Source organism: Anneissia japonica, unplaced genomic scaffold (assembly GCF_011630105.1).
Source record: "Anneissia japonica isolate Jap-2015-1 unplaced genomic scaffold, ASM1163010v1 scaffold241_len727266_cov204, whole genome shotgun sequence".
In the NCBI taxonomy this organism is placed as follows: domain Eukaryota; kingdom Metazoa; phylum Echinodermata; class Crinoidea; order Comatulida; family Comatulidae; genus Anneissia; species Anneissia japonica.
Window position 1 is genome coordinate 265,613 of NW_022691770.1, and position 27,453 is coordinate 293,065.

The 27,453-nt window shown below is 35.3% G+C and overlaps 2 protein-coding genes across 7 annotated transcripts in view; both read right to left on the reverse strand.

Annotated features, from left to right (window-relative positions):
• LOC117100107 (oxysterol-binding protein-related protein 8-like) overlaps positions 1-7,091 on the reverse strand; it is a 65,206-nt gene extending 58,115 nt beyond the window's left edge. The window contains exon 1 of one of the 4 annotated variants that reach the window (XM_033239672.1): positions 7,014-7,091. In XM_033239672.1, coding sequence (XP_033095563.1) covers positions 7,014-7,070 — 57 coding nt within the window. In that variant the 5' untranslated portion in view covers positions 7,071-7,091. Of the gene's footprint in view, positions 1-6,612; positions 6,748-7,013 lie in introns of those variants that run through there. The other 3 variants (XM_033239675.1, XM_033239673.1, XM_033239677.1) reach the window with 3 other exon arrangements.
• A 3,008-nt stretch (positions 7,092-10,099) lies between these two features.
• Positions 10,100-23,816, reverse strand: LOC117100109 (twinkle protein, mitochondrial-like). Of its 3 annotated transcripts, none has more exons than XM_033239679.1 (13): positions 23,609-23,816; positions 21,152-21,665; positions 20,171-20,415; positions 18,103-18,275; positions 17,058-17,214; positions 16,221-16,342; positions 15,281-15,452; positions 14,350-14,484; positions 12,814-12,887; positions 12,323-12,437; positions 11,550-11,738; positions 11,260-11,388; positions 10,100-10,578 (listed from the first exon to the last, which is right to left on the reverse strand). In XM_033239679.1, the coding sequence occupies exons 2-13, from the start codon at positions 21,594-21,596 to the stop codon at positions 10,375-10,377; spliced, it is 2,160 nt and encodes a 719-aa protein (XP_033095570.1). In that variant the 5' UTR covers positions 21,597-21,665; positions 23,609-23,816; the 3' UTR covers positions 10,100-10,374. The 3 variants fall into 3 exon arrangements, with proteins under 3 accessions (XP_033095570.1, XP_033095572.1, XP_033095571.1); XM_033239681.1 differs by having other exon boundaries at positions 21,152-21,465; positions 23,609-23,815; XM_033239680.1 differs by having other exon boundaries at positions 21,152-21,469; positions 23,609-23,815.
• Positions 23,817-27,453: the final 3,637 nt, after the last annotated feature.

Consider the following 27,453-nt stretch of genomic DNA (forward strand, 5'->3'; position numbering starts at 1 on the left):
CATAATAATAAATATTTGTACAGCGCAATCACTACAAGTCCCAGTATCAATATGGATAAATCCTTTCTACAGTATGCCTCTGAAGTATGCCTCTGAAGTGGTGGCATTTGCCGAAGAATTGCATTAACAAATTACATACTTACTGTAGTATAATTATTCAATGTAACATTTATGTACTTTCTTTTCACAAAAAATATAACAGAAAATGATAATTTTTATATAGCTAGCAAGATATGCAAAAAAAAAAGCAACACGGTGAAGACCCGAAAAGATAAGAAAACAAATCTTGTGTTGGGAGAGCCTGAAATATAAAAAGAAACAAAAGAAAAAACAGGGACAGAACAGGATAAAACAAGACACAAATCAATTGAAACCAGAGAAGTAAAACATGACAAGTCAGTGTCAGACCACTATAAAAGCAAGACTTTTTTTTATAGACAATTTTATCAGATTTAGTTTGAAACAGCGCCGCCAATGTCTCACAATTCACTGGGGTACTCAGCGGCCTAGCCTGAGCAGCTGGTTACAAGTAGAGCACCGCACAGCGGATAGCGCCGCTACACCCTTGCTATATGGAAGCAGTAGACAACACCATCTTGCTAATTACTGTAATTACTGTTATGCAAACATTGAAATAGCTTTTTAAGACTTGTTCTTAATATTATTTTGTGTGTCTTTTTGCTTTTAAAATATTTGTGCTCGTTAGTAATTTAGTTTTACTGTTGATTCAATCCATGATGGTAACTACATAGAGCGAAATGCTAGGCCTCTAGAAGTCCCCCAGTGGTAGTTGCCAGGTTATCGGAATTTTTAATTTCATTTTATATACCTTGTTTCGTGAACCCACCGTCTGCCAATAATGATGATTTTGTCGAATAAAAAAACATTGCATTTTTGGCGCACCCGTCGCCACAAAAAATGGAAATTTCAGAAAAAATTAAAAGTTTTTCTTTATTTTTATTATGCCTTCTGCTGCCTTTATTTATGTAAATTTAAAGCATTTAACCATTTCATTATTACATTGTTTACATTAAACATTAAAATTTTATTTTCATTTTCTCCTCCGTCTGGATGTTTCTGGCAAAACTATTTGCTTACATAAAAAAACAAAATTCATTTTTTTTTTCCGCACTCCTATGATGATCTTTAAAAAATAAGTTTGCGAAACAAGGAATAAAAAAATCTTGCACCTAAACGAGGGGGTACAGAGAATGGGAGGGATAAGAAATGGATACAATTAATAACCTTTAGTTAAGTATTTGTTATTAGCTGGTTAGAAAAACATTTATTGAAATTGGTATTTACTAAATGACATGGTACAGATTTCCAAAGTTTGGGACCTGAAAATTTACACACACTAACAGTGCGCTGAATATTGTCAATTCAATTTAAATTTTATAGTAAAATATACAGTAGATAGACAACAATATGCTTGACAACTTAATAACAGATTTTAAATCTTTATTAATTTCAACTGCATTTCTAAATAAACCAAAATTTGTATTTCAGAAGTAAAACTATAAGAACTTAAACGTACTGAACAACTATCAAGGTCAAGAGGTGAAATCAGCCTGCTTCCTGACGGATGTCATCATACGAGTTAACATCAGAGGAAAACTATGAGCCAAAGTTAAGGACACTTGGGCTAATGACTCAGCCATTCATCATGTCCTGCGATATCCAAGTGGAAACACTGACCACTTTCTTTCTCAATTAATCTGTTTATTAAATATATTTTAGAAACAAACAGTGATATACCATTAACAATAACAGGTTTATTTATTTGCTGTTATTACATATTATTTAAATTTAATAGGACTACAGACCTGTGCCCTACAGTAGTAGGCCTCCCAACAGTCTTAAAACTCAAAATAATTAATTTCAATTGGCTTCCATATAAATTAAAACAAACTTTTTCGAATTTCTTAATTCAATAAAAAACAATTCATTGGAAGTTACCATGATGCTAAAAACAGATATATATATATCAACAATTTTTAAACAATTTTACAGAAAATTGGATTGACAATTTAATGGTTTAGTAACATTAACATTAGACCTTACTTAAGAAGGCATTTGATACTGTGAACCATTGTATTTTACTTGAAAATTGGAATATTTTTCATTTAGTGAAGGTGTAATTAGTTGGTTTAAGAATTAAAGGAAAAACCAAGTTTCAGCTAACATCTTAAGAACAAATTGAGGTAAAAAAAATCTGATACAACCGATAACCGATCCTTTTAGACACTTTTGAAGATAAGCTTTCAATGTGTCTGGTGGTCAAAAGCAACGCCCAAGTATTTAAAATAATCAACACTTTCAATAAAGTTATTTTCATAGCTTATAGTAAGATTATTAAATTTAGAAATATTCTGTGTTGTTCCAAAAATCATAAGTTTAGTCAAGTTTTTAATGCTGAGTGTTAAATGGTTTTCTTTAAACCAATTAACAATTTTGTCAAGATTATTTTTTAATTCATTTTGAAGTGTTATTGGGGCTAATGAACTACATAGCAGAGTGGTGTCATCACAGGTACATAACAGATTTACATGACACGCTGTTAGGAAGTGGGTTTACATAAATTATAAAAGTAGCAGTCCCAGTATGGATCCTTGAGGGATGCCAATACAAACATTTTTACAATATGATTTATCAGAATTAATATTACAAACAACTTGTGACCAATTACTTAAATATGAATTAAACAACTATAAACACATACCATACCATACTAATACCATATTTTCTAAGTTTATCAATTAAAATAACGTGATTGACTGTGTCAAAGGCCTTTTCAAGTCAAGAAAAAGTGCTGCAGTTACATTACCTTTGCCAGGTTTTTGAGAATATAATCAAGGTAATTCAACAGAAGGACGCACATCTCCACTCTCGAACATAGCGCGTGCGTACAGTCCTTTGATCTTTACTGTGGCATCGACAATCCGATACTAGTTGCGAGTACAGCCGTCAATTATTAGTCTGTGAGTGCTATTTGTTTTATGGTGTTAGTTTTTATTTTATAAATTTTTGGTACTTCGCAATGTCTATTACATCTGATTTTTTTTTTACTGCGAGCTTGTTAAATGCTTCTATAAACTGCAATTTGATTTGTGAAAATTGACCAAGAAAATGAAAAGTTATAGCAATTTAAAATTTACGAATTTTATAAAATTTCATGTTCTTATGTAACATTAATCTGTCATTTTGACAATGTTGGCATAAGGTACCAAAAACGAACATTTGAGTATATACAGAACATTTATTAATTTTTTCTGCGAAGTGAGTCTCATGAATGACAATTCACCACAATTTTGGTAAAATTAATGTTGAAATGAAGAATATAATTTCAGTCTAATGTTAGTGCAAAATATCATTAGGCCTTTGTAATCACCGCACGATGCGCGATTATTTCTAATATTATATATATAATATTATTATGACTTTTGCAGGAAATGAGGATGTTAACAGAGACAGATTTAAAATATATGATAGCAAATCACAAATTACAGGTGCAGCAAGTTTAAGTACCGTAATACAACCGATTCTATCAAGGCCTTTAGCCTTCCTGGACAAAAATTTCATCGAAAACTCTTTTGTGATAAAGTCAAATTCAAACTTATCTAAAAGATTACAATCATTTTGTGAGACTTTATTCTTGTATACAGGGAAGTTAGAAGCAAGATTTGTTCCAACTGAAGTAAAGTGGCTATTGAAAGTATTAGCAGTTTCTTTTATTATTTGATGTGTATCCATCTGTATTGCAAACTTTGTTGATCTTTTGATTATTTTTAAGAATAAGTTTATATAGTGTCCCAGAGCTTCTTTGGATTTTTAGTATTATGCTTAATTGAATCAGTTATGCTTATTCTTGTAAGATTTCGTTAGTACTGTATGTTAACATTGTTTTGTTTGTTTGTTTGTTTATTATTTATTGCCCTCATTATTATAACATCAAAACAAAAAAATCAAGTACATAAACACACAAAAATGAGAGCAAGAGGATAATAAGCTCTATGAGCTTGTTTCCATAGGGGTCCTCGACCAATAAAAATAGAAGCAAATATTTAAAAAAAACACAAAAAAAAATTATGTTTTTATTAAATGTTTTTTAAGTAAATATTTAAATGTATTATGGTTTTAAATTTCCTTTAAACAATTTTGCAATTCATTCCATTTTTTTATTCCATTATAGTAAAATGTCTTATCAAGAATTTTTTGGAAACATAACATTTTTTGTTACACCTTGTGTTCTATAATTATGATTAAATAAAATGAAATTTACATCAAGATATAATGGCGTTAAGTTATTGTATACTTTGTGCGTAAGATTAAAGTGTTAATTGTCCTTAAAGATTTAGCTTTATCCCTGTCTTCAGGATCATTTGTTTTATGTGCTCTGGAGTAATAGTAATCTCTGTCTTTTGTTATTCTCAAATAATCATTTGTAAACCAATCAGGAATTGAGCCTTTTACTTTTTTAGTTTTTATGGGTGCATTTAGATCACACACATGATTGAACAGTTGTTTTTATTGAGCCCATGCTTGGTTTATGTCAACCTATCTATCTCTTTGTGTATGTGACTGTTTTTTTTTTTATCTGATCCCAGTTTGTATCTTTAAGATTGTTTATAAAGGTATGTCTATTGTTAAAAAGACCTGGATTTAACCACCTTTGGTGGGACTTTGACGTACAACATACACAAGAGAGTGGTCACTTACACCTAAACTATGTACACCAGAATTAGACATTATCATTTGTCACAAATATAAGATCGATAATAGTTCTAGTTGTATCTGTTATTTATTCAGTGGTGATCATTGATAATTTGAGTTAAGTTCAACTTTTTACATAAATCATTCATTTTTTAGAGTTAGTTTTATTAGTAATATCAAGATTCATATCACCCAAGAAGAAAACATCTTTGTACAGAAATGTAGCATGTGTTGAAAAATATTGCTAAGTTTATCAAGGTACTCAGCCTTCGCTAATGGTGGTCTGTAAAAAGTTCTAACAAGCATGGGTTTAGTGTTAGGGAGACAAATTTCAACCCATGCTGCTTCAATATTTTCATCTTTTAGGGCGTCAATTTCTTTATAAAATATGAGACTTTACATAGAACACCACCACCTGATTTTGAAACTTGTCTATCTAGCCTAACATAGATATCACAAGCTTTAATGTAAACTTCAGAATTTTCAATACTGCCATCTACACATGTTTCAGACACTGAAAGAACATCAAAATCATTTAAATTAAGAAAGTGTTGATGTGATCAACCTTTTTTCTCAGAGAATTAATGTTAATATGGCCAATTTTGAAATATTTTTGAGGAAGAAATTTGTAAACAATAAAACCATCATAAGATGGAAGTTCAGCAGTAGCAACCTTTGAGAAACAGTTATCACAACACCATATATTACACTTAGGAAATGAATCAGAGATACAAGTTATATGAAAATAACGAGTACAATTTTTACAATTCACAAAAATATTAGCTTGCAGAATATTTTTAAAGCATTCATCACATTTGTCAGACTTCCTAGAATTATACTGAGAATTATTGTTATCTTCCTTATTAATATTTTTTTAATGTAATTTTTGCTGCATTTTAGCAGACCAAACCTTAAAAAATGAATGACTTGCTAATTGTATTAATTTTTATATTCCTAAAGCTAAAACCCTGAAACGGTCCCAAAGCACTCACGGTGTGGACTGGCTCTTACTGTAAGTGCTTCTCCCGTAAGGGTCTGTTCGTGTCTGAACTAGAACATGTTCTAAACCGGTACCAGCTAATCTCGTCTGTCCACAGCAGTGGCTGAATGGACCAGTACACTGGGGTAACCCCCTACTAATCTCTAAAACAGTACTGGGTTGTTTAAAGTGCACAAGTCAAATTATGTAAAGTGGGCCTACGGTATATAATCCTTATCCGGGGAGCGAGAAGACTTGTTCCACCACCAGAACAGTAGGTAAGCGTGCCGTTCGAACCAGCGCCGATGCTGTACGTTGCGGCGCCTCTGACTTGAACGCTCGGCCATCCAACTCACCCTTCTCAAGAAAAATACCTTAGGCCTACATAAAGGCATTCTGAGATTCTGAAACATACATTGACTTGCTTGGCTTAGCCTAGCATTTGCCTGGGTTGGCAGGCCTGTCTCCTGTTCTATGATGTAAACAACAATATCTAGGCCTAGGCCTAGGCCTACCATAAAAAATTAAACCATGTTTTATTGGAACCACCCTTCTATTGAAATCAAAAACTTGAATTGTGGTTGGCAGATGGTCTACCTAGGCCTAGGCCTATTAAGTAGTGTTGAGTAGGTAATTTTGAAAATCCTATCATTTAACAGCTTGAATAGAATTTACTGTATCTCTCGTCTACTCTTAAGCCTAGGCCCCCCTATTTAGGCTGAATTCTGTCGCGAAGAGTCTTCAGATCAGTTATTTTCTTTCTTTATGAGTTCAGTAACGAACGGAAATGATAGGCCCCCTAGTCGCTGACCCTCTGCCCTGTCTCATCATAAAAGTACCCGTCCAGCGGGCCTGTCGGGTATAGTGGGCTTAGAAAATAAAATTAAAATATTTTAAGAAAAATAATGTGCATTACTCACAACGATATCTGAAACTTCTTTATCGTGTTTATCAATTACTTCCATTACGATTGACATTCACCACAATAAATTCACATACAAATTACGCTACAGATGTATGCATCAGCAGCTTGACTACAGTACGGTCAAAGACCAAAATCGTCTTGCGAGAGAACGATAGTCGCGTTTCCTGTCTCTTATACACATCTAGATGTGTATAAGAGACAGCAATAAAACCATCATAAGATGGAAGTTCAGCAGTAGCAACCTTTGAGAAACAGTTATCACAACACCATATATTACACTTAGGAAATGAATCAGAGATACAAGTTATATGAAAATAACGAGTACAATTTTTACAATTCACAAAAATATTAGGTTGCAGAATATTTTTAAAGCATTCATCAATGTGCATTACTCACAACGATATCTGAGACTTCTTTATCGTGTTTATCAATTACTTCCATTACGATTGACATTCACCACAATAAATTCACATACAAATTACGCTACAGATGTATGCATCAGCAGCTTGACGACAGTACGGTCAAAGACCAAAATCGTCTTGCGAGAGAACGATAGTCGCGTTTCTGATTGGCTGGTTGCATTTCTACACCAACTGCGCGGTAAACGCATACCGGTATTATTTCATAAAATTAAATAAGAATTATTGATTTTCACACGGGGATGTCAACATAAGTATGACCAAATCCCATTGCTGCAATATAGAAACTAAGAATGCTATATAAAAAGAGAAGACTTCATTGGAATAGATAGAAAATACGCTCCCAGCGGGAGGGTGTGTCTACTGCCTAATTTTATAGAAACGATGATGTGGAAAATGATTAATGATTTAATGGTTTAACATCATGAGAGTAATTGGGGGTGTTGATATTATACTCTCATGTATAATTGCCTATACATTGTATGCACTCTACAGTACACTATGGTATTTCTGTTAATAGACACATTACAGTGACACTGATATCCTTACCCTGTTACCAGGGCAACTGTTCCTTTTGTATATAGTCTGTGGTTTAGATATCCACGTACACATGACCTCCACCAGAATTAAAAAGGTCAACTTTTGCGCGACAATATAGTGCCTACTGCACCTGGGGGGGGGGGGCTGGCTGTAGACACAAAAAACCAAACAATTTCGAAATTGAAGCTACTAACATTTAATCATTATCATCATCGTCGTCATCAACATCATCATCATTAATGTACTACATATTATTAATCGACTTGCTATTAACCATATATTACGCTCAATGTCCTATCGCTTTCCCTCAATTGTATCAAGATTTTTCTATGCCAGCCCTATATTGCTTCTCCAATAGTGAACAGTAATAGATAAGCTATTAGCATCATATCTGTTATCAGCTTATCACATAGAAATAACGATGTTTAAATAAAGATATCAGTGATGAGTGAAAATACTTGAGGAAATCGATATGTTGTATTTTGGTTGGGAAAAAACTTTGAATAGAATATTATGAGATGGCAGACATAGGCTTATGTTAAGAAACAACTTTCCTACTTCTGATAAAGACTCTTCAATTGGTTACTGGTATATTGTACTGTATATAAAATTAGATTAAGGATGTTTCTAGTAAAGGTCCACTGTACATGAGAACAAAAATTATTTTGTGATATTTGTATCATTGGAAGTAAGTAACAAAATACTACAAACTGACAAAGCATTTGTTTTCATTTCATTTTAATTAAGAAAAATATTGTAAACATGTAAATGATGCTTTTATTACAAATCTAAAACAATGGTTAAATTATAACATTTTTTATATTTTCTTATTTTTAACATGCAAATATTTTGCGGAATATAATTATAATAACAATTATTATATTTGTCTATTATGATTAAACTAAAATGAAATCTAAATTAGCTTTCATGATTGAGCACTAAAATATTAATATCTCCCACAAATTCATGTTTGTATGTTTTTACCACTGTATAACAAATTGTCTCCCTGAAGTTATAGCAAACCACTGGTACAAGACAGACAGCCAAATACAATAAGACTAAATCAGATCTCCCAAGAGTATTTCTCCCCACCACCAGGACCAAGACAGTGGACGTGGTTGGGCGTCACTCTCTATGCCTATGACGTCATTCTCTATCCCTATGACAACTTCAAAGGCTTATTTAATGATTTTTAGTCCCCCGGCCCCCACTGGTGCCACCGATGTTCCCAACTTAGGACAACCTGCTTCATATACACCTAAAGATCAGTCAGAATATTACCCATAAATCTTTCTATTACAAATAGTCAATTTGTAAATTAAATCAAGGCTTCATGCTATTTCAACTTAAATTTTCAATACAATGATTATATTTAGCATCTTCATAACATCACCTCTGGATAATGGAACTAGGGGGGTGCTGTGTTATGGAGAGTAATGTGTGACCGGAAATGGTCTGCATCAGTTGGTTGTTACCATGCGCCAGTGATGTTGTACAGCAAGATGAAACTATTATGTAGGCCAAATGAATAAAGTTCGGAGTTTGTCGGGTAGTGAAATGATTATTGTACATTTTAAGAGCTAGCTAAATTCATAAGTGTAAGCTAAATTACGGTGATTAATTTAATTAGCAAAGATATGAAGACAATTATTTCGAAGTTCCCTCTTTCCAAGAGGGGATGCAAATGCTTTGTGAAAATGAGTACGCCACAGTACTCATTTTCACAAAGAACCCTGGGATTTTCCGGGAACCCTGCGTCAAGCGTAGCACCAATTTCTAGCATTATATAAAAAAAGCAGCATATTTTGCTATAAGAGCACCAGAACATTCAGTGAAGCTTTCCAGAGTAAGTCAAGCTTGACCAATCAGAATGCATTAATCAATAGCTATGAATGCACAAAATTATTCACCTCTCACCAGTTAAACTAGTGTTTTTATTAGGTTAATTATGCTCTTGATACATCAGCTGAAAAATCTAAGAAAAACTGTGCCAGGCTGTGAAGCAGTGGCTTAACCAGCGGTGCACAGTACGCTCAAGTAGTTAAAAATCACCTCCAATCACCTTATTTTGTGAGTTAACTCCCCTCACCCCATTTCACCTTCACGCTCCCCCATCAACTACCCACCCCCACTCCTAGATACGTTTTTGCTGTGGAGTTGTTCAGCCATAACGACCACTTAGTAGATCATTGCTCAGTGATGAAGCTGTGTCACATGCTACCATGATGTAACAGTTCATTCAGCTAATTTATACTACAGTATAAATATAATAAATGAAAACTTGTATAGCACCAGTATCCTCAATCCAAATTGGCGCTCATGGCGCTTTGTTCATTAACAACCGGAGAAAACATCCATAAATAATGATGTTTTCAAGTTATTCTTAAAACTGTTCAGACTAGAAGAGCATTTAACTGTTGCTGGTAAGCTGTTCCATACAGTTGCGGCTGCAATATAAAATGATCTCTGACCATACTGATTTCTGGCCCAATGCTCTTGAAGCAGATTTTGGGACAATGATCGTAGGCTTCTACGCGATGGTTCATAATGATCCACAAGGTCAGATCTCTTGTAAACAAACAGTGCCAGTTTGTACTTAATCCGTGGTTGAATAGGCAACCAGTGCAAGTCCATCAAAACTGGAATTATGTGAGCATTCGGTTTGGTTAAGTTACGACTCTAGCTGCCATATTTTGCAGCGCTGCAAACGTTGTATTTGCGATTTTGCTATCCCATATAACATGGCATTACCAATCAATAAAATGAAGCAGTGTCACATGCTGTCATGATGTAACAGTTCATTCAGCTAGTTTATCATTTTCAATAAAAATATCTGTCAGCGAAACAGGTTTAGCGCCAAGCACTTGCGACTCGTTATCATCCTTCTTCAGTTTTGGTGACTTCTTGGTCCTTGTTTTGGGAGGGGCTGACATACATAGTGAGTCCTTGTCAAAAAACAGAGGCACAATACCAAGGTCTCCATCAAATCTATTCTTGGCAACCTGAGTATTAAAAATACAAGAACATGAATAACAGAACAAAAGTAAAGGAAGTCATGAAATATTCCATATACAGTATATGGCATTATCCAAAATTGCAGGAGGCTGCAACTGAGGGCGGCAAGTCCAAAATTAGGTAGTGAAAAATAATTCAGGCATAGATCTAGGCTTATACAGTAGTTGGCAACATTCCACAACAAAATGGGCTGAACTGAGCCAGAAAATCAGGGCAATCCCCTACTCTTCTGGAAGATGCAATGGATTTTTTAAATTGCTCATGAGCCAAATGTTCATCCCAGAAAACTTAGTTCTACTAACCGAACCCTGGTTGAAAAAGGGTGTAGAACCAGGGTGGAATCCAGAGAAACATCTGGGTTGGGGTCATGTGACATAGGGAGCACCGAGTGGGACGAGGGAGGGGAGAAGGGGGCTGGTATTCCAAGACTTTTGTTGAAATGCATAAACACTGGTAGGCCTACATGGAACTTAAATCAAATATTAGCCTGGTTTGGTGTACCAAGCTCCCACTTTTCTCCTTCCTTTCCTTTCCTCTACCTTTTTTTGGGTCCCCTGTTGCACCCCCTGGATTCACCACTATGGACCAGCACTTGATATTAGGGCTGTAGTGTTTGGTAGGTTCTATTGTTTTGCATTAATTTACTATTTTATATCACAATAAAGTACCTGAATGTACTTCTTCCCCCTTAAGGAGGTTAGCCTCCTATCCTGAAGTATCAGAATGTTGTCTGCCTCCTGGCTTGCCTTGGCACTCCCAAAGATTGATGCCGTCTGCAGCTCGTCGGAATCTTTTTCCTTGGTTGAATAAACAAATGGGTGGAAACAATCAAAAACAATATTAAATTTTTTCATCTTCTGAATTATATATTATATACTTTCATGTTCTATGTTTGCACCAATTAGAGCCTACGCTTGAGAGGATGATAATTCGTTTTTGAGTGTCATGAAATCCTCACCTTACGTGGATGAATAACCACAGTCACATGACAATTATTCCTCGTTGCGAAAGTGCGAAACGTAGCGATGATGGCATCATATACTGCAAAGCGGTCATTGATGTTTCTGTCAGAAGTGCCAACCATAAACTGTAAGTTGTCAACTATGACATGCTCAATATCATGTACGTACACAGCATGTGTCATCGCCTTTGGAAAAAGAACAAATATATCCCAGTTCTAGTGACTAATATCAAAGAGTATAGAACTGCAAGGGGCTGATCTTAAACATCAGAACAAGGCTGCTTATTAGGGGGGAAAGTTTCCCATTACAGTCTCTTCTCTGCCGGTCTGTAAACAAACGTATCAAATATAGACTTACTACTCTCACATACAAGTGTCTCTCTATAGTTCCACTGCATGTTATATCCAAGAGAGCCATCATTTTCTTACTGGAATATTTTAGAGTTTTGATAGTTACATTGGAAAACAGTGATCTAAAAGATCTATAATACCATTAAAAAAAACGTTTTGAAGGCAATACTGGGTCCTAAATGACAGTAATTTCCAAACAGTGTCCAAAATAACTTTACAAGAATTCTCAATCTCCAAGTTATTCCATCTCACCTAGCCTATTTCTAGGCTACATTTGTGTCTTCCAACAACTGAACCAAGGTTAATATGGTCTAGCTTAAGCAATCAATATAACATAGCCCAGCCGCAAGAAAAATATAATGGAAGCTAAAATGATGTCATGATGGACTTTATAGAATATGTCAGTATTAATACTATACCTCAACGACTGCCTTGATACCCTGTTGGCCGTGGAAGTCTAAGAAGTAAAGAGGTAACAACTCGATCTTGTCGGCCCATAAATCAAACACCTCCATATTCTTCTCAATATTTAATCTTCAGATGATCATTCATTGAAAAAAACATTATTGTTCATAGTCTACCTTTTAACAGTACACATAATAGTCACTTGAACAAAAAAAATAGGTGAAGGTACATTGTTTTTTAAAATATTTTTTGCTTTTTAATGACAAGGTAATTTAACGAATGAATTATTAATACAATATAATTAATACAGGTCTCCCTCCAATTAAAGACCACTTTTGGGACAGGGTTTCCATTGTCTTTAGCAACTAAAGATAAAATACATTTCTTAATAGATTTCTGTATAATAATAATATAATTAATAAATTTATTTACCTTAATTAATTGATATAATCAATAATTATTTATTAAAGCAATTTACATGAGAAATTATTTAAGTTTTACTCACTGAGATAACTGGCGAAGCATAATTTTCGCAAGTCGAACATTCTTGATCTCAAAACTTCCCCAAAGTGTATTCACCTAGACAATGTAAATCAACTGTTAATTGAAATCGTAATAGAAAATCATTTAATGGAACTTAAATTTGTTAACCCAGAGGACACGGAACTAAGGGGTGCTGCATTATGGAGAGTAATGTGTGACCGAAAATGGTCTGCCAGTTGGTTGTTACCATGTGCCAGTGATGTTGGAGTACAGCAAGATGAAACTATTTATGTAATGCATGAATAAAGTTTGGGGTTTGTCGGGTAGTGAAATGATTATTGTACATTTTAAGTGCTCCCTCCACGCATACGTGTAAGCTAAATTACGGTGATTAATTAGCGAAGATATTGGAGATAATTATTTCGAAGTTCCCTCTTTCCAAGAGGGGATGCAAATGCTTTGTGAAAATGAGTACGCCACGGTACTCATTTTCACAAAGGAATACATGCAGCTGGTTCTAACAATATGCAAATTTACATGAACACCTGTGAAGAAATGTGCAATCACATTCTGTTGCCTAGCAAACGTCTGTACTGTAGCGTGGAGGGGGGGGGGCTAGCGATGTACTGTGTATAGCGGGGGACGATGAAGCATAATGACTAGGCCTAGGCCTAAGTAGACAGTGCAATTATATATGATAGAAAGTACACTTTCGAAAGAAATAAATTAAAATAAGGAAAAAAAATTAACTAGGGCCTAAGAATAATTTAGTTGCAAACGTACCTTGTTTAAGTATTATATGCTAACTTTGCGGCTCTTGTAGCCCTAGCTAGGCAAGGCATTCATGTGCAAAGCAGTGGTGTTTGTTTATCCATGAAAAAAGCAGGCCGGGCAAGTTTGCCTTACCAGGAAAAGGTGACGTAATCTAGCTTATGACGTATGCATGCTAACTATAGTGAGTGTGACGTCATCAAAAAATAAAAATTTTCTATTATAACCAAAATATTAATAACTACAAGGTTTGTGGGCGTAAATTCCCTTAATACGAATTAAGGGTAGCACCATCTCCTTGCCATACAAATTACAGCTCCCAGTGACGTCTCTGTCGATAGCTGAAGTTTTTCTCGAAAATCTGACTACGAAACTATATCGAAATTCATGTTCCACTTCTGACTCTGAGTTGTGCTTTGCACACGCCGCTGAGGGCGGCATTCCGGGAACCCTGCGTCAAGGGCAGTATATGAAATCCACCTTCTTTTCCTTTTCATTAAGGTCTTGTTCAGACTATCACATTTTATTTGACAATAACATGTGATATGCCTAAATATGGTCATGATGACATCACATCATGATCATATATACGTACATCATGACTATATATGGGCATACAACAGTTTTGGGTCAAATAAAATTTGATACTCAAGATAGGGGGCTTTAGGAACATTTGGCTTTCGTTTATTTTATTTCAATTTATTCAAGCTTTGTTATGTGCTAAAGTTTTTTTTTATTTGAGCATACCAATAATATGAAAGAAGTCAATATAAAGCAACAAACTCACCCCCTGCATACACAGGTCCAGTGAGTATTCACTGATGAATGTAGTCTTGCCACTGCCTGTTGGACCAGTAAAAACTGTCAATTCACCTTTCCTGTGACCTTTCAGCATATTACAGAGCTGTGGAAAACGCTGCCACTGTATAATAAATATATAATCAAAACATTAACCCTTCATAGGCTGTGATGAGCATAATTTGATTTAAGGCAAGAGGTGGTAGTGGTGGGGAGTGGAAAGAGGGCAGTATAATAATTTCAAAATTAGGAGTGGTTTTGCGAAGCAGTTGTGCCAAACCGCTCCTCAACCTTGAGGTGGGAAGTTCAATCCCTCCCTGTACACTTTGCTTGTGTCCTACGCAAGGCAATTTACCTACGGTTATCTCTGTCCACCCAGGAATACAAGTGGGTAATGAAAGGTTCAAACATAAAATGTGCTGATAACAGCTGCAACATTATGGAATTCTCCCCAGGGAGGTGATTATGTGTTTCATATGTGCTTGATCCAGTGTTCTCCCAATTGAAACATTCTTACTGGTCAATTTGTAAAAAATTCAGCAATGCGCGCAGTGTGAGGCATTATCCCTTTTGAGTGGGGTTTAATGACTTGAAGAAACAACAACACATATCCATAGCCTAGACTCAGGCTGGAATGATGTTAATTTATTGAAAGAGTGCCACCCTAGGCTACCTAGGCCTATCAGTAGTTCTTTTATTTTACAAACTCAAAATTTTTACTGGTTGGCCAGTTATTTTTACTGGTAAAATTGACAGCTGAAACAGCTTTGAGAGAACACTGTTGATCCAATGACCAGGGGTAATATTGTAAATTGCTTAGAGGCTTTGTTAACATGAAGCACTATGTAAATTTAACATCATATTATTAATTGATACCTTGATGAAATCAATTATTGATTCAATTAATGTAACAGTAATACCTTGACACCAGCCACTTGGTCTGTATCTGTGAGTTCACGAAAAACCTCCTCCCGTATATTTTGGAAAGAAACTATTGACCTATGGGCAACAGGCTGAGCTTTCTTCAGTATACTTCTCAAATCAATATTCATGTTTAGGGCCTGCAGTGGGGCTGGGAGTTCATCCAAAGGTCTGGTGACATAAAAATAACATAGAAAAAATCTAAATTAGCTACATAATAAAGACTTTTAAGACATAAACCAAAACCTAAATTTTCAATCAAGTTCTAATAAAAATTGGTAACAGTTTGATTCAAGATAAAGCTTACATTTTCAAATTTTGTGAAAATAGCCACATAAAGTTTACAAAATGTATTGAATGATAAGCGGTTGGCGCAATGGTTGTTGGTCGGACTCAACCTTTAGTTGGGATTTGAGACTGGTGCTGTGCAAGTTTCTTTTTTCCTTGGGCAAGGCACTTTATCCATGCTGTCTCTCTCCACCCAGGATTATAGGAGGCCTAAGTGCAAATGCATTTATCTAAATTTCTTCAATTAGGCAAGACTCCATATACCTTGTTTCGCAAAGCTTGCTATTTTTTAAAGATTATCAGAGGAGGCCGAAAATAAAATAAAAAATAAAACTAAAATTTAGTTTTTTCATTTAGCAAATTCCATTAAGGTGAAGGGGAAAAGTAAAAATATAATTTTATTAAAGAATTACACAGTGAGTAATTAGATTGTTAAATGCTTTATATTTATATAATTAAGGAAGAAATATATAATTATTTTTTTCTCAAGATTTCAGAGGGGGTAATAAAAATATTTTTTTATAAAATTTCCATTTTTCGTGGTGGCAGGTGCTCTGATTGGCCAAAAATAAAATTTAATTTTTATTCAAAATTATCAATACTGGGCGGGCGGTGGGTTCGCTAGACAAGGTATACAAAGTCTTGCCATACCTGATAAGATGACAGCGTTTAGAACTCAATTTCTTTGAGAATTTTCTTGCAGCTTCCCAAGACCTGACATCATTTCCAAACCACAGGAAAATTTTCTTGAAATGCTCAAGCATTGGTAAAATCTAAAAGAAAAAATAAATATAATTTCATCAATATTTTATGCTTATAAAATAAACTGACTACTATATATTTTTAATATCACATGATCATTAGCTGAAATACAGGTCTCCCTCCAATAAAAGACCAGAAAAAGAGTTTCCATGGTCTTTAGCAACTTTGGTCTTCAATTACAATAATAAAGATAAAAGTCATTGGCCGTATTAGACTTGTCATTCTACCATGCCCACCTGCACAGTGGTAAAATCCTACTTAACGAAGACAACCAGTCAAATAGAAAACTGGACCAAAAACAAAATGGCTGCATAGTTACCGTGATACACGCTACGTAATAAAGGCTGCTTCCAATTGTGACAGTATGGGTTTTTCGTAAACAAAAATGTTTTCATCCAGTTTTTTAATTCTGTTCTGCCTACAATTATTTTTTTGACTTCAATGTGGGTGAATATTATAATTTTTATTTTCTGAAATTTAATCTAAATCTAAATGATATTAATGTAAATGCTGTTGCTAAATTGACTAATAGGCCATATTTTTTTTGGTCACATGCTTAACGCTGATTAACGCATTCTGGTTACGTTAATTTTCAATGAAAATTTGTACTCAAACGAAAATTTGTACTCAACAAAATGAACCAGTCGAATAAGCCCATTGGTTTATTTGGATCAATTATAATATTGATCAAAAATATTGAACAAATTAAGAATAAATTTCATTTACCTCCTGTGGAAGAGTTAAGAGACCTCTGGGAAGTGAGAGCACTGATGTCTGAAGCTTCTGGTGAATTGCCACAGCATCAAACTCATTTACAGTTAGTACAACCGCTTCTGCATTTGGATCCAACAACTGATAGCCAAAAAGACCATCTGGATTCAATCTAAGGGTATAAAATAACAATTAAAAATATTGTCACCTTTTCCTAAAACATTTGTAAGGGTGTCACCTGAATCATACCCCAGTATTTTTTAAATACCGAAATTTCCTTAGAAGATACTTCATTACAATATTTGCTTTCTATTAACACACAAGGCTACCACCTACTACTATTACAGAATGAAGACTTAGGGCCTGTTTCTGCTGAGTAAAAAAACATTTGTTTTTAAATGGTTATTATGTGTTTTTTCCCAGCAAGAAAAGGGTCAAAAAACAAAAACATGATTATGTTCTAAAAATGCATATTTTAACATGATTTCGTTATAGGGTTGGCGTTCAGTGTTGTACATTTTTCAGCTGCAACACAATACCGTGTTAGTCATGACCCGTCGGTGACCCAAATTGACCTCTTCGTTGGTTTGAACGTTTATCCGCGGGAAATTCAGGGTGAAGAAAAAAATTCAACCAACCAGCATTTAGTTTCTCAAAACCCCACGCTTCAAAATTAAAGTTTATAGATCATCACACACCATCACTGACTTTAATCACTTAATTGTGAAAATCAAAATAAGAGTAAAGTACAATTATATAACAATTATTATTATCAGTGGTTATATTAAGGGGCAAATATATGCACATCGAAATAACAAGTTGAATAACACACACAATAAGGAAAGATTTATACTGTATATGAAGTAAATAATATTGTATACACTTATATCAATTATAGATAAATGACAGAAACAGTGCTCAAATATACGAACAACTGATGTTATATACACAAAAGGCATTGGCCTAGCCCTTCAACAAAAAGGTTACTCTGAGCATAACTATGGATGGCTTTGTACATACTCACTTTTGGATAAAAAAGTAATCACTATAACAAACTGACCTGGGGTATGTCGCTTCTTCCAAGTTAACCTGTTTGCTTCGGGTGACTTTCTTCATCTCAAGAACTTTTATAGCACTGATTTTCATTTCATGGTTATGAAGCGGTAAAAACAGTTTTTTATCCTTCTTGCAAACTTTAACATTTAGCTTATTAAGAGCAATGTCTGAGAGTGCCTAAAAGAAAAATCACACTGAAGCAGATCATGTATCTGTAAATAATGATTTAAGCTACAGCTAAACAAAGTGCAGCTGGCAAGCCACATGCAGCCCAACAGAATTTTTTTCTTTGTGGCTAGCGAAAATATATTAAAAACCATTTGTGTCTGGCCTGCCTACATTCTTTGGCTAGAGAATCCCTTATCATCATGGCCCGGTGCCTACAATCTGTAAAAAATATTTAAACTGAGAAAAAGTGGTATACAGTGAATGAATGTTTTTACAAGCCCAAACAAAACATCAAATTTGCAAACATCTGATTTGCATGCAGCACTCAGTGTAAAATCTGAACTTTAATTTGGCCTTCCAACCCATTTTTATAACAACCCCTGATTTAAGCAATTACCATTAAGTGCTTTAAAAGGTTATGTAACATTATTATAATTATTATAGAGGTTTTGTCAATTGATAACTTATTATTGATTAATGCATTCTTTCAGAACCTTTGTCCATACTATCAATTTTTCTGTGACAAAAATTTGTATATGTGGCAAAGACAAGCCAAACCAGTCACTCGTCGGAAAATCAATTGTTAGTTATTAATATAGGGTTTAAAATGAGAGCTATAAAATGGTAAAAGAATCATTTAAATCCGACACTTCGTTATGAAGTTACACGAGTTTAAACATACAGCTGTTTAAAGAACAATATTTGAGAAATCAGCCTTCAAAGTTTACAATTTCAGGCATTTCTTAGGCAGAAACCATCACCAAATCGTTAAAAATTGTTGTTTTAACATTGAAAATGAGGAAAATAACAGCATAGCATGATGTATAGATATATAAAGGTTAGTATAGTGCAATAAAATAGATTTCCAAAATTTTGAAATTCCAGCATGTTTTGGCCATTATCTCCAAAACAGGATTTGCGACGAGTGACTGGTTTAGCTTGTCTTTGCCACATATGAACCTTTCAATGCTAAAACCAGCATCAGTGCCAAACAAATGAAAAATTACCTTTTTAATATTTTCTTATTCTCCACATTATAAGCTTTAAAATGATGGGTCATCTAATGGAACTGACTTTCTATTGCCAAAGTTAATATTATACATAAAAGTACTATGGATTCTCTGTACTAAAGTATACAATACTCACTACATTATTATGCTAATTATTTGCTATTAGCGACAGTAGGCTGGTGTTTGGATGGCATGCCTCATATATGGCATGATGATGCCATACTGGATCCTTCAAAAGAATCAAAGGCATTTTTACGTATAAAACCTGGTAATGTGGACAAATCTTCATAGATCATGACGTATTGTGTATATAGTTAGATACTTGATGTTAGAAAAAAAGAATACAGTAGGTGTCAGAACTTGAAAGACCAGATCCTTGGACACCACCGCCGCAATTCATAAATCAGCCATAACAGACCAGATTCTCGCACAAACCATGTCCCCCAATTGGGATGCAACGATTTTAGTCAAAGTTCATGGTTTGAGAGATGGGTTCACAAATCCCTTCAAATCAAAAGAAAGGACACAAAACTTTAAATAGGGATGACGATGGGCCCAAACTGTCGCATATCTACGACGACCTCATCCATTGCAGGGGAAGGGAATGCCCAAAGACTACCAGTCTTCATAACACCAAAACGACTGATGGCGCACTTCGACCTGAATTCCACCAAGGTTATACTATGACCAAGCTGCAACACCACAGTTCACTTGAAAACACTCATAGAGTATCAGCGAAACTGCGTGTGAATACGTTTTTTTTTAATTTTTGTTTTTTAAATATTAATTGGATCATCAAAAAAGAACAAATTCAACCCAATAATTAATATTGGATCCAGATGAATTTTTTCAATAAATTTTTTTCAAGCAAAAAAGAAAGCAATGTTGTAATACCTCAATCTGGAATAATTTTTTGAAAGCTCCATTAGTTCGCTGCTCCAGTTGACTAAACTCACTTGATTCCATCCATCTGGTGATGCCTTCGTCTAATTCTTCCTTGCGTCTTTCCACATCATCCTGATACTTAGTCACATTCTCATCAGCATCCAATGAAATATTCTCTCGTTTCGCAACACTGATACTGTCTTGTAAGTGGCGCCAAGGACCTTGAAATTTTTGACACTTGCAGATGTGGAATCCTGCAAAAGATGCAAATTGTAATAAAAATACATTGTTTGTATACAATGTTCATATCTCCAAAATTTGGTATCAGGTTAAGATGACGATCAGGGATTGAAAATACAACGCCACATAGCACCACAAGTTATGCTCAAAGAGGATAATCGCTGGTGGGTGTAAGGGAGCAGGATTTTATGGATTACGGTAGATGGTAAAATATGTGTAATCCAATGACAGTGGTTCATGCATTGTAACAGGAAAAATTGCGCCCTCTAAGCATCAGCTGGTGCCACCGATGTCAGTGTTACAGGGGTGGCACCAATGGGGCGGCTGGGAAAATACTGCAGTGGAACAAGTATGATCTTAATATAAAAGGGGTTTACAAAAAAAATAAATGTTTAAAAAAGTAAATAAATAAAATAAGAATATATAATGAGTAAGTATTGTATATAATATATAACATTAACATATTAGTCATGTAATATAAAAGTAATTATATATTCATTTCGTTCTTTCAATGTTAAAAATAATTTACAATGTTTATCGAAAACTTTACTTGTAATATAATATAATTAATCAAAAAAACCCTTAAATTTTAAAGTGGCTGCCTATATTAGGGTGAATTTGGTTGAAGTTTGAAATATGATACAAGATTTACGATACCGGTACGACACATTTTATTTGTTCTATAAAATCACAAACAAATTTTGAATTTAAATTTTAGTTCATGTTGCTTTGAGCCCGTTTAATACATACCTGAAGTCATATTTACATAAAGCTTCTTCTCTGCTTCTTCACAGAATGGACATCCCATTTGGAAACATGTGTATCCTGCAACAACATCCCAACCATGTGACTGAAGAGCTAGCTTCATCTCCGATGCAGTCGGAATCTGCGCATCTTCGGCAGAATGAATCTTTAGCATCCGTTTCATCAGCGGTACTCCTGTGTACAAATCTCTCTTCCTCACTATTTTCAGCCATCTTGCATGCTGCTGTTGATGAATGTGAACACCATACACTGTACAATAACTTTTTTGTGTCTTACAGGTACCATGATCTGCCAGAAAACTTACTTGGGGAAGAAAGGAGTATAGTCGAATTACTGAGAAACTGTTTAGCTTCAGTAGTTTGCTGGTTGAGGCACATGGTAGTTTAATTGGGAGTTTTTTTACTACCACTTGGTGGAGATGACATGCCATTAATGAAAGAGTTGCAATGTAAAATTCTATTCATCCATCCAGATTTCTTAATACAGTAATACCAGACAGCTAGAAAGATACAAATAACATTGTATCAAATATGATGGGTCTTTTTTAGATAGATTCACTGAGTTTAATACCCTTAAATACTAATAATTATAATTATTAAAATATTAAATGCACTAATTTTTTTAATATGCCTGGCCTAAGCTTTCCTTGTCAAATTGATAAATAAAACAAGTTGTCTGCCTTTCTTTTATTTATTTTATTTACTCCCACACAACATCAACATAAAGCGTTTCAATTTCCCTGGTATTCATAATCAAAAGCCCACATAATTACTGAATTTTTTACACAGACTACGATGATGATTTATCTTGTATTACTCATTCGTAATTGTGGTTCTTTCTACTCGCTTCAAGAAAGTGGGTTTTTAACTGTAGGCAAATGGTGAATCTATTTATGCATAACCTACTGTACTTATCTTTATTTTTACAGTTGTGCAATGTCATTATTGTAGTGTTGATAGACACTACACCAATGATTTGTGCACCATCTGACACCTAGATATATAAATTTAATTTAAATTTCAATGGCGAATATCAATTAAAATTACTCCCATTCACAACAATTATTGTAAATTTACAAATACAGTTACAATACTATATACACTAATTCAATTACAAATATAATTTGCTTTTTTAAGTACAAAACCCCTAACTGGCGATAAAAACTGTGAAGTCAGAATGAAACGTACGCAATTTAATAGTTTTATAATACAGTACAAGTGTGTGATCGCACCGACAATTTGATTAGTGGGGTCCTTCTAGTGATGAATTGGGAAGTTAACTCCTAGCTAGCCCGCTGTGCGGAGGCTAACTGGCCTCTACCGCATCTGAGCTACGTGCCCTTTCTCTAGACATTCAGTTCAAGTTTCGACCGACAAGGACATTAACCACGCATGCGCCACCCATCGTCATAAGAATGGGGCTATTTTCAAGACTCATCGTAATTATAGCCACAGCGTTTTTTCTATGTGCCCGTTAGTTAGCGAAGGTGATCTAAGTGCATGCAACATATCACAGAGCCAATTAATATAGATAGACGAGTCTTGAAATGGTAGCAATCATTCAAGGCCACGGGAATGAAGGTTGTAGGTTTGCGTCTACCACCCGCATGCCTAAAAAGCTACTGCACAAAAATTTTCCTTATTTTGAAAATTTCATTATTTTTAAAAAACGGACTTTCTAAGTCGTAAACAGACAGAAAAACGATCTATTCATCACTGATCACTCGTCGCGAACACTGAGCGAAGGCAGGCCTGGCCACATCGCACCATGATCGCCGATCATTGCTGAGGTCATTTAGTATTTATGGGTCAAATCGATCTTTCTGACCAATAGGAAATCTCGTATGTTTAAAGAAGTCTTAAATGTAGAAAAGGATCTGTTTTATAGGCTAGTGTACATTTATGACTGTAAGCATTGTTTCTTGGGAATAAAATGTAAAATTACCAATGCCGTGGCTTGTAGACAGCATTTATAAAAAAAATATGAATAATGAAAATGAAAAAATGCCTCATGTGTTTTCAAAACTTTTTGGACGCAAACCTACAACTTTCATTCTCGCGGCCCAATCATTGTTTTACTTTTGGGAAAAAAAAGGTCACTCCATTAACATAAATTTTTGCGTTCAAAGGGGCGCGGCCGAAGTTGGCCTAGCCTAAAGCCCTCCTCTAGCTAGATGCCTTGGGCCTACCTCCTCACTCAGCCTATGCTACTAGGTCATGACTTGGCCTAGGCCTCGTCCTAGCCTACCGCCTAGGGGCCTAGGCCGAAACCCCTAGGCCTAGCAAACTCTCTAGTCGAGGCCTAGGCCCTCCCTAGGCCTACAGTAGCACAAATGTGCCTTCTCAATCTAGCAGGCCATGGCATATGCTGTAGTAACATCTTGGCCTATTCTAACTAACGTTTAAGAGAAATGCTAAGTAGAATACATGAATATAGGCCTACCTGAATAATCAACAAATGACTAACATGAAAATATCAAAAACATGTTTATATTTTCATACCGCGCGCGCGGACAGGTTATCAATGGGCTTATTCGACTGGTTACTTCGTTGAGTACGAATTTTCGTTGAGTATTATTTTCATTTGACTGGTTCGATAGACTTCGTAGACAACGAGCGAAAATAACATAACCTAATGATCAGATAAGAAAGTATAATACATACTCCAAGTATTGAAATACACGCCATCGTGTTGGGATTCAATATTTCGACATTAATTATGTCATCATCAGGAAGGAATATAGGCCCACATTAAGATCAAAAAGTAATTGTAGGATAACAGAATTTAAAAACTGGATGAAAACATTTTTTTACGAAAAAAAACCATACTGCCACAACAATCCGAAGCAGCCTTGATTACGCAGCGTGTATCGCGGTAACTATGCAGCCGTTTTGTTTTGTCGAGTAATTTACCAGTTTTCTTCAACGTTAAGCTTATTGTTTAATTTTATATTATATGTTTTGTTTTTTTGTTTTTTTTTTTTTTTAAAGAACGACCAATCGAATACGGCCAATTGTTTATCTCATGAATCCTGACTCATAATCCTGACTCTCATGGTCAGCTCGTTTCTGCGCTGTTGCTCAGTATCAAGCTCTTCTTATCTGAAATGCGTTTCCGGTGCGACGCAAATTTTTTATTTTTATACCTTGTTTACCGAACTTATTTTTTACAGATCGCCAGAGGAAGTTGGAAAAAAAATTAAATTAGATTTTTTTATTCCTGATGATGACATAATTTTTTTTATTCCTGATGATGACATAATTAATGTCGAAATATTGAATCCTAACACGATGGCGTGTATTTCAATACTTGGAGTATGTATTATACTTTCTTATCTGAGATTAATCAGTGGACCTTTCGCTAATGATCAGCGTTAAGTTATGCACGTGACCAAAAAAATATGGCCTATTTAGCAATTTATGGCCGATTTGGCAACAACATTTGCGATAATGTAATTTAGATTAAATTTCAGGAAATAAAATTTATAATATTTACCCACATTAAGATCAAAAAGTAATTGTAGGATAACAGAATTTAAAAACTGGATGAAAACATTTTTTTACGAAAAAAAACCATACTGCCACAACAATCCGAAGCAGCCTTGATTACGCAGCGTGTATCGCGGTAACTATGCAGCCGTTTTGTTTTGTCGAGTAATTTACCAGTTTTCTTCAACGTTAAGCTTATTGTTTAATTTTATATTATATGTTTTGTTTTGTTTTTTTTTGTTTTTTTTTTCAAAGAACGACCAATCGAATACGGCCAATGGTTTATCTCATGAATCCCATAGAGCTATTAAACAACTAGAGTGCTGACAAGATGGCGGAGCAATGCAGAGTTGTGTATGTGTACCATCCAAGATGGCTGCCGTAGGAAAGCGCCGCCTTCAGGCTTAGTATACATATTATTCCCATAAATAAGCCCTCTGAGTGAATATTATTTCATTAATGATAATTAGTATTGATAATGACAAATTATTAAACTGTCGTAGCCAACAAGAGGCCAGGTAGAGCATCTTATTCAAATATTTAAAAAAAATTAAAATCGTGTACATTACACTCATACACCGCAAGGCTCGAGTTTCAAAAAAGCCGTACTGAACTTTCGGTGTAAATTGAGGGCGCCATTGAAAATGATAGTGCTCAGGCGAAATTTGATTGGCCGAATCTATGGCAGCCATCTTGCATGGTACACACACACAACTCTGCGTATTTCGAACATCGAATACATTGCTGTTAGCGCTCTAGTATTCTTATTATATCTCTTTGGCTACGTTCAGACCTGTGAGATACGCCAGGCGTATCTAACGCCGGGCGTACGTTAATCCATGGCGTAACTAGTGAGATGTCCAGACTGGGCGATTAATGAACGCTAGCGTAAGTATTCGCGCGAAATATTCGTATTAGTAATTCGCGCATTTTATTTTCTGTTTACATCTAGGTTTATTTTGATTGGTCAAGTCTTGGCTGAGTTCAAAATCACCGATGCGTGACTGTCGTAAATCAGTGGCGTACGCTAATCTGGGGTCTGTTGCTGGATTACCGTACGCCAGTGATAGCGCGATAATACTGGCGTTCGCTACGCCGCGCACAAGTTCACACCACTCTATTAACGTTACGCTAGCGTAAGTCGTTGTGTCTGAACATAGCATAGAGGTATAATAAGAATACTAGAGCGCTAACCGCAATGTATTCGATGTTCGAAATACGCAGAACTGTGTGTGTGTACCATCCAAGATGGCTACCATAGATTTAGCCAATCAAATTTCGCTAAGCACCATCGTTTGCAATTGCGCCCTCAATTTACTCAGAAAGTTCGGTACAGCATAGAGCTTATATCTCTATGCGGTACAGCTAGTTTGAAACTCGAGCGTTGCGGTGTTTGGGTGTAATGTATACGATTTTAATTTTCATTCCTTGGTACTTTATTTTTGAATAAGATGCTTCACTTGGCCTCGTTTTGGCTACAATAGTTTAATAACTTGTTATTACCATTACTCATTATCATTAATGAAATAATAGTCAGTCAGAGGGCTTATTAATATGTAATAATATCATAGAGCTATTAAACAACTAGAGTGCTGACAAGATGGCGCAGCAATGCAGAGTTATGGATGTGTACCATCCAAGATGGCCGTCGTAGTAAAGCGCCACCTTCAGGCTTAGTATACATATTATTAAATATTAATAAGCCCTCTGACTGACTATTATTTCATTAATGATAATGAGTAATGGTAATAACAAATTATTAAACTATTGTAGCCAAAATGAGGCCAAGTGGAGCATCTTATTCAAAAATAAAGTACCAAGGAATGAAAATTAAAATCATGTATATTACACCTAAACACCGCAACGCTCGAGTTTCAACATACGGGTAACTAACTGTACTGAACTTTCTGAGTAAATTGAGGGCGCAATTGCAAACGATGGTGCTTAGCGAAATTTGATTGGCTAAATCTATGGCAGCCATCTTGGATGGTACACACACACCGTTCTGCGTATTTCGAACATCGAATACGTTGGGGTTAGCGCTCTAGTATTCTTATTATATCTCTATGAATAATATGTATACTAAGCCTGAAGGTGGCGCTTTACTACGACGGCCATCTTGGATGGTACACATACATAACTCTGCATTGCTGCGCCATCTTGTCAGTTGTTTAATAGCTCTATGGAACATAGCCTATGATGAATCCTGACTCATAATCCTGACTCTCATGGTCAGCTCGTTTCTGCGCTGTTGCTCAGCATCAAGCTCTTCTTATCTGAAACGCGTTTCCGGTGCGACGCAAAATTTTTATTTTTATACCTTGTTTACCGAACTTATTTTTTACAGATCGCCAGAGGAAGTTGGAAAAAAAAATTAAATTAGATTTTTTTATATTATTATTTAGCAAATGGTTTGCCAAAACATCCAGACGGATGAGAAAATAAAAATAAAATGTCATTGGTGAATGTAAACAGTGTTATTATTTAGAAATCCCTTGCTAATCAGTGGCACTCGCTCGTTTCCGAATGGTGCACCCACAACATAGGCCCTACATTGGGCGGATGCAGAATTTGGTGGTAGTGGATGTGTGGAAGGGCGCAGATCTGTTTTGAAAGGGAGGTGGGGGGAATTTCGTGAAAATAATACATGGCCGGAAATGACACTTTATATAGTAAAATTCATTATCATTATTTTTCTTAATACAAGGGGGTGCGATCGCGCCGTTTGCGCCCCCCCCCCCCCCCCCCCCCCCCCCCCCCCCCCCCCCCCCCCCACCCCCCCCCGACCCCCACCCCCAA